Below are 8,616 nucleotides of genomic sequence, written 5' to 3'. Positions count from 1 at the left end.
TGATTCTTATTAATGGGAGCACAGTTCCCTGGGTATCCAATCCAGTGCTCTGCCTTGGGCATTGAAACTAACCCACAGTTCAACCCTGTATTATAAAATCCAGTAGACTCATGTCCTTGTCGTTTATATAAATCTATTAATGCTTGTCAAGTTCCTTGTATCTAGTTAGCTCACTGCGTACTTAGGATCAGACCAAAAGAGTTCACTAATGGTACTAGAAAATAGGAGATCGCGTTAGTTCTTGGGAAAACGACTTCCGAACCACCAAATATATTGGTACAAAGAAGTTACCATATCCTCCGTACAAGCACTCAGCTAGTTATTGAGAGACACTCACGAGCCCAAACCATAACTTCGTAATCTCAATGGTTTGTGATAGAACCATAACACAATGATCTTTACACAGTTCAACCCTGTATTATAAAATCCAGTAGACTCATGTCCTTGTCGTTTATATAAATCTATTAATGCTTGTCAAGTTCCTTGTATCTAGTGTTGATGTACAACAGACGCTCTCCTTGTTCCACTACCTAACCATAATCTATTGTTCCAGATATTAAGGAATGTACGCTTCATATAACTACACAACGTTATGCCAAGAAGGATACCAGATTACCCTGATTATCTTTGTTATATTAATACATGGTGTTCAATTGGTTCTATATCCACAATAGTTATCATCTTAACTATGCTCTGCTAATGCACTTAACATGATGGTCATGAAAAGCACAAGAGAACTTGGATCCGGTAAACAAGACCTTCAAGATCTAAACCAGTAGTCCAACTCGTAGTATATACTCCCAGAAAAAGGTAGTTTATATCAACCTAGGAATCCCATTTTAGTAAGTGTAACATGGAGTCTAGCTTCAGTTGTTATCTGATTGGTATTGCATGCCTGTGACTTAGAATATGATTCTTATTAATGGGAGCACAGTTCCCTGGGTATCCAATCCAGTGCTCTGCCTTGGGCATTGAAACTAACCCACAGTTCAACCCTGTATTATAAAATCCAGTAGACTCATGTCCTTGTCGTTTATATAAATCTATTAATGCTTGTCAAGTTCCTTGTATCTAGTGTTGATGTACACAGACGCTCTCCTTGTTCCACTACCTAACCATAATCTATTGTTCCAGATATTAAGGAATGTACGCTTTCATATAAACTACACAACGTTATGCCAAGAAGGATACCAGATTACCCTGATTATCTTTGTTATATTAATACATGGTGTTCAATTGGTTCTATATCCACAATAGTTATCATCTTAACTATGCTCTGCTAATGCACTTAACATGATGGTCATGAAAAGCACAAGAGAACTTGGATCCGGTAAACAAAGACCTTCAAGATCTAAACCAGTAGTCCAACTCGTAGTATATACTCCCCAGAAAAAGCTGATAAATAATCCTGTCTCAGAGATGATAACTCCAAGTACGATGCTACTGATTAGACTAGCATCTGAGTAGTAGTTTTCTCTCGCTGTTAAGATGAGTGAGAACAAGAATCCATATATTACGCCTAGAACATAACCGATGTGGAATAATCTTAATGTAGTAGGATATTGAAATCCAACACTTTTAGCTGTCTTAAGCAGTCTGTGGGGGTGGTGGTGTACTGCAATCATAAAGAACTTGGTTGTCTGTATCTCATAACCGGAGTCATCTTCAGTATTCTAGGAACTATAATGTCTTTGTTTATTCGATTTGAGTGAACACATAAGATCATCGAATTTAACGGTATGCTCCTGAAAGTAACGGTACAAGCTGTAAACAAAGGACTCCTTAACTTAAACTGAGGAGTCAAGTAGGTACAAACCGTACAAGGATTAATTATGTCCATCTGTGCATCTAAGTTGAGACTATCGGTTATATATTTTAGACGCTAACTTCCCGGCTAAACATCCCTTTTCTTTGAAACACACTTCCCTTCTCGCCGTTAGCATGATCTCAAAGTACCAGAAGCCATGTGATCTATATAGTATAACGGGACATTAGACCGAACCTGCGATAGATAAATATATCTTGGATGATTGTATATTAGCGGCTAAATGTCAATCAAACATGCGAATTTTAGGTTTTCCATGAAATCTATTTGGAAGAAGAGGCTTGATAGTACTACCGTAAGTACATAATATACAGTCCCAGCAGTAGCGGTTAAACTATAGAAGAGTCGAGTATTATCCATGCATACCAGGCGTAAAAAGCGTTCATCCAGTTACTAAACAGGTGCCAGGCCAACAAGAATCCGATCCGTGTATTCCGTACAGACTAACATTAAGAAGGCGACTACCAAAGTGAATGTCATGATATTCGTACAGCTTGTATACAAATGTTGGTTTTTCAAATATACGCTGGATACCACTATACTTAATGCACTTAACATGATGGTCATGAAAAGCACAAGAGAACTTGGATCCGGTAAACAAAGACCTTCAAGATCTAAACCAGTAGTCCAACTCGTAGTATATACTCCCCAGAAAAGCTGATAAATAATCCTGTCTCAGAGATGATAACTCCAAGTACGATGCTACTGATTAGACTAGCATCTGAGTAGTAGTTTTCTCTCGCTGTTAAGATGAGTGAGAACAAGAATCCATATATTACGCCTAGAACATAACCGATGTGGAATAATCTTAATGTAGTAGGATATTGAAATCCAACACTTTTAGCTGTCTTAAGCAGTCCAGTGGGGTGGTGGTGTACTGCAATCATAAAGAACTTGGTTGTCTGTATCTCATAACCGGAGTCATCTTCAGTATTCTAGGAACTATAATGTCTTTGTTTATTCGATTTGAGTTATACAGTTCTGGATCGCGGATCATTTGTACAGAGACGATAGCTACTTATAATGTGATAATAACGATACATGGCCTAGCTATGATCTTTATGTTCTTAATGCCTGCTTTGTACGGAGGATATGGTAACTTCTTTGTACCAATATATATTGGTGGTTCGGAAGTCGTTTTCCCAAGAACTAACGCGATCTCCTATTTTCTAGTACCATTAGGTTCTGTGTTGTTAACTCAAAGTATTTGTTCCGAGTTTGGTAGTGGTCTTGGTTGGACAATGTATCCTCCACTAAGTACTAGCTTGATGGTGTTAAATCCAGAGGCAACTGATTGGATTATCGGAGGTCTTGCAGTACTAGGAATTAGTAGTATTTTAAGTTCTATTAACTTCCTTGGTACTTGCGTCTTCATGGGTTCTAATGCTGGTGCTAAGAACTATATTCTATATATCTGGGCTATCATATTTACTGCCCTTATGTTAGTCTTCACTCTACCTATTCTTACTGGTGGATTAGTTATGATCCTTCTTGATCTACACGTAAACACTGAATTTTATGATTCTATGTATTCTGGTGATAGTGTACTTTATCAACATCTATTCTGGTTCTTCGGACATCCAGAGGTATACATTCTAATTGTATTACACATCTTCTATTTACATTTAAATGGTTCTAGTAACCCTGCAGGTATTGATTCCGCACTTAAAGTAGCCTTCTATCCTCATATGTTAATGACCGATGCTAAATGTCTATCCTATCTAATTGGTTTAATTTTCTTTACAAACGGCTTTTGGTTTGATTGAATTATCGCACCCAGATAACTCCATACCAGTGAACCGGTTTGTAACTCCGCTTCATATCGTACCTGAATGGTACTTTTTAGCATATTATGCGGTGTTAAAAGTAATCCCATCCAAAACCGGTGGTTTGTTAGTATATTTATGTCCTCTCTCATTAACTTAGCTCTTTATCTGAAATTCGAGCTTTGAATACTCGAATGTTGATACGACAACATTTTATGACTCGAAATGTAGTCAGTGGATGGGTAATTATTTGGGTATACAGTATGATCTTCTTGATTATTATTGGTAGTGCTATTCCACAAGCGACTTATATCTTATATGGTAGATTAGCTACTATCGTATATCTTACTACCGGATTGGTTCTATGCTTATACTAAATCAATAGTTATAATGACTACAGCTTCCAGCAAACATGATTACCGTGATATTGAAATCCAACACTTTTAGCTGTCTTAAGCAGTCCAGTGGGGTGGTGGTGTACTGCAATCATAAAGAACTTGGTTGTCTGTATCTCATAACCGGAGTCATCTTCAGTATTCTAGGAACTATAATGTCTTTGTTTATTCGATTTGAGTTATACAGTTCTGGATCGCGGATCATTTGTACAGAGACGATAGCTACTTATAATGTGATAATAACGATACATGGCCTAGCTATGATCTTTATGTTCTTAATGCCTGCTTTGTACGGAGGATATGGTAACTTCTTTGTACCAATATATATTGGTGGTTCGGAAGTCGTTTTCCCAAGAACTAACGCGATCTCCTATTTTCTAGTACCATTAGGTTCTGTGTTGTTAACTCAAAGTATTTGTTTCCGAGTTTGGTAGTGGTCTTGGTTGGACAATGTATCCTCCACTAAGTACTAGCTTGATGGTGTTAAATCCAGAGGCAACTGATTGGATTATCGGAGGTCTTGCAGTACTAGGAATTAGTAGTATTTTAAGTTCTATTAACTTCCTTGGTACTTGCGTCTTCATGGGTTCTAATGCTGGTGCTAAGAACTATATTCTATATATCTGGGCTATCATATTTACTGCCCTTATGTTAGTCTTCACTCTACCTATTCTTACTGGTGGATTAGTTATGATCCTTCTTGATCTACACGTAAACACTGAATTTTTATGATTCTATGTATTCTGGTGATAGTGTACTTTATCAACATCTATTCTGGTTCTTCGGACATCCAGAGGTATACATTCTAATTGTATTACACATCTTCTATTTACATTTAAATGGTTCTAGTAACCCTGCAGGTATTGATTCCGCACTTAAAGTAGCCTTCTATCCTCATATGTTAATGACCGATGCTAAATGTCTATCCTATCTAATTGGTTTAATTTTCTTACAAACGGCTTTTGGTTTGATTGAATTATCGCACCCAGATAACTCCATACCAGTGAACCGGTTTGTAACTCCGCTTCATATCGTACCTGAATGGTACTTTTTAGCATATTATGCGGTGTTAAAAGTAATCCCATCCAAAACCGGTGGTTTGTTAGTATTTATGTTATCAACATTCAATGAAATATCAACAACGATGAAACTTATTTGGTTAACATAACAACATAGAAGGTAAAGCTGGATTACGTTCAAACTTTACACTGGATACGTTTCAATGTTAACTTACTAAATACCATGGGAGCGAAGAGAATCTAATATGTAACTCCGTTCATGGAAATCAAAAGAGCTTTCACTGATTGTATTTATGAAACGTGATTAGTTCACCTAGCCAACACGATCCGGTTGTTTGGGAATAATATCCCTATTTAAGGGATTGATATGTGCTACAATAACACAGTCGGTACGAAGTCGAAACAAGGTAGTTGATGGTGAACCAGTGGCTGAACAAACCTTTTTATTGATTATGCTGACTTTAGTCCCGAGAAACTACAGTTCTGCTTAAACTGAGGAGTCAAGTAGGTACAAACCGTACAAGGATTAATTATGTCCATCTGTGCATCTAAGTTGAGACTATCGGTTATATATTTTAGACGCTAACTTCCCGGCTAAACATCCCTTTTCTTTGAAACACACTTCCCTTCTCGCCGTTAGCATGATCTCAAAGTACCAGAAGCCATGTGATCTATATAGTATAACGGGACATTAGACGAACCTGCGATAGATAAATATATCTTGGATGATTGTATATTAGCGGCTAAATGTCAATCAAACATGCGAATTTTAGGTTTTCCATGAAATCTATTTGGAAGAAGAGGCTTGATAGTACTACCGTAAGTACATAATATACAGTCCCAGCAGTAGCGGTTAAACTATAGAAGAGTCGAGTATTATCCATGCATACCAGGCGTAAAAAGCGTTCATCCAGTTACTAAACAGGTGCCAGGCCAACAAGAATCCGATCCGTGTATTCCGTACAGACTAACATTAAGAAGGCGACTACCAAAGTGAATGTCATGATATTCGTACAGCTTGTATACAAATGTTGGTTTTTCAAATATACGCTGGATACCACTATACTTAATGCACTTAACATGATGGTCATGAAAACACAAGAGAACTTGGATCCGGTAAACAAAGACCTTCAAGATCTAAACCAGTAGTCCAACTCGTAGTATATACTCCCCAGAAAAAGCTGATAAATAATCCTGTCTCAGAGAGATAACTCCAAGTACGATGCTACTGATTAGACTAGCATCTGAGTAGTAGTTTTCTCTCGCTGTTAAGATGAGTGAGAACAAGAATCCATATATTACGCCTAGAACATAACCGATGTGGAATAATCTTAATGTAGTAGGATATTGAAATCCAACACTTTTAGCTGTCTTAAGCAGTCCAGTGGGGTGGTGGTGTACTGCAATCATAAAGAACTTGGTTGTCTGTATCTCATAACCGGAGTCATCTTCAGTATTCTAGGAACTATAATGTCTTGTTTATTCGATTTGAGTTATACAGTTCTGGATCGCGGATCATTTGTACAGAGACGATAGCTACTTATAATGTGATAATAACGATACATGGCCTAGCTATGATCTTTATGTTCTTAATGCCTGCTTTGTACGGAGGATATGGTAACTTCTTTTACCAATATATATTTGGTGGTTCGGAAGTCGTTTTCCCAAGAACTAACGCGATCTCCTATTTTCTAGTACCATTAGTGAACTCTTTTGGTCTGATCCTAAGTACGCAGTGAGCTAACTAGATACAAGGAACTTGACAAGCATTAATAGATTTTATATAAACGACAAGGACATGAGTCTACTGGATTTTATAATACAGGGTTGAACTGTGTAAAGATCATTGTGTTATGGTTCTATCACAAACCATTGAGATTACGAAGTTATGGTTTTGGGCTCGTGAGTGTCTCTCAATAACTAGCTGAGTGCTTGTACGATAATTATATCAATGCAGTACCAATTAAGGCGTGTAGCATCTCCTATGCTCCTTAACATCACAGCTATGTCGAATTATCACCCAGATAACTCCATACCAGTGAACCGGTTTGTAACTCCGCTTCATATCGTACCTGAATGGTACTTTTTAGCATATTATGCGGTGTTAAAAAGTAATCCCATCCAAAACCGGTGGTTTGTTAGTATTTATGTTATCAACATGTCAATGAAATAAACAACGATGAAACTTATTTGGTTAACATAACAACATAGAAGGTAAAGCTGGATTACGTTCAAACTTTACACTGGATACGTTTCAATGTTAACTTACTAAATACCATGGGAGCGAAGAGAATCTAATATGTAACTCCGTTCATGGAAATCAAAAGAGCTTTCACGCTATCTCTAGTGCCTGTCGAGTCGCTCAAGGAAGATTTGATCCTGTATATGATTTAAGGGATGTAAAGGTGCTCAGGGTCTAACCGTCGGGCCATCTGGATCCTCATATTCAAAGATAATTCTATTTAAGAAAGTTTTAGATAAACGACATGTGAAGAGTCGGACCAACTTTCACGCACGACGATAATTACCCGACAAGGATTTACCTACCTTTGGACCGTCATAATACAGCCGCCGTTTACATTTTACTGCACCGGGCAGGGATTATATACTATACCTCTACAGTGGTATTAGCAGTATCTAGTGTTGATGTACAACAGACGCTCTCCTTGTTCCACTACCTAACCATAATCTATTGTTCCAGATATTAAGGAATGTACGCTTCATATAACTACACAACGTTATGCCAAGAAGGATACCAGATTACCCTGATTATCTTTGTTATATTAATACATGGTGTTCAATTGGTTCTATATCCACAATAGTTATCATCTTAACTATGCTCTGCTAATGCACTTAACATGATGGTCATGAAAAGCACAAGAGAACTTGGATCCGGTAAACAAAGACCTTCAAGATCTAAACCAGTAGTCCAACTCGTAGTATATACTCCCCAGAAAAAGGTAGTTTATATCAACCTAGGAATCCCATTTTAGTAAGTGTAACATGGAGTCTAGCTTCAGTTGTTATCTGATTGGTATTGCATGCCTGGTGACTTAGAATATGATTCTTATTAATGGGAGCACAGTTCCCTGGGTATCCAATCCAGTGCTCTGCCTTGGGCATTGAAACTAACCCACAGTTCAACCCTGTATTATAAAATCCAGTAGACTCATGTCCTTGTCGTTTATATAAATCTATTAATGCTTGTCAAGTTCCTTGTATCTAGTTAGCTCACTGCGTACTTAGGATCAGACCAAAAGAGTTCACTAATGGTACTAGAAAATAGGAGATCGCGTTAGTTCTTGGGAAAACGACTTCCGAACCACCAATATATATTGGTACAAAGAAGTTACCATATCCTCCGTACAAAGCAGGCATTAAGAACATAAAGATCATAGCTAGGCCATGTATCGTTATTATCACATTATAAGTAGCTATCGTCTCTGTACAAATGATCCGCGATCCAGAACTGTATAACTCAAATCGAATAAACAAAGACATTATAGTTCCTAGAATACTGAAGATGACTCCGGTATGAGATACAGACAACCAAGTTCTTTATGATTGCAGTACACCACCACCCCACTGGACTGCTTAAGACAGCTAAAAGT

General features: G+C 37.6%; 2 protein-coding genes across 2 annotated transcripts; one reads left to right on the top strand and one right to left on the bottom strand.

The window, feature by feature from the left end:
- Window positions 1-1,265: 1,265 nt before the first annotated feature.
- Window positions 1,266-1,625, bottom strand: BESB_018860 (uncharacterized protein; the record flags this gene model as incomplete). The annotated part of the gene is made up of 1 exon (XM_029360595.1): window positions 1,266-1,625. The coding sequence occupies one exon, from the start codon at window positions 1,623-1,625 to the stop codon at window positions 1,266-1,268; it is 360 nt and encodes a 119-aa protein (XP_029214762.1).
- Window positions 1,626-1,941: 316 nt separating this feature from the next.
- Window positions 1,942-4,218, top strand: BESB_018850 (uncharacterized protein; the record flags this gene model as incomplete). The annotated part of the gene is made up of 3 exons (XM_029360594.1): window positions 1,942-1,952; window positions 2,643-3,411; window positions 4,174-4,218. 3 exons carry the CDS (start codon window positions 1,942-1,944, stop codon window positions 4,216-4,218), a joined length of 825 nt encoding a protein of 274 aa, XP_029214761.1.
- Between the last annotated feature and the right edge of the window lie 4,398 nt (window positions 4,219-8,616).

The sequence above is a fragment of the Besnoitia besnoiti genome (assembly GCF_002563875.1).
Source record: "Besnoitia besnoiti strain Bb-Ger1 chromosome Unknown contig00112, whole genome shotgun sequence".
Taxonomy (NCBI): Eukaryota; Apicomplexa; class Conoidasida; order Eucoccidiorida; family Sarcocystidae; genus Besnoitia; species Besnoitia besnoiti.
This window is presented reverse-complemented; position numbering and strand designations above follow the sequence as displayed.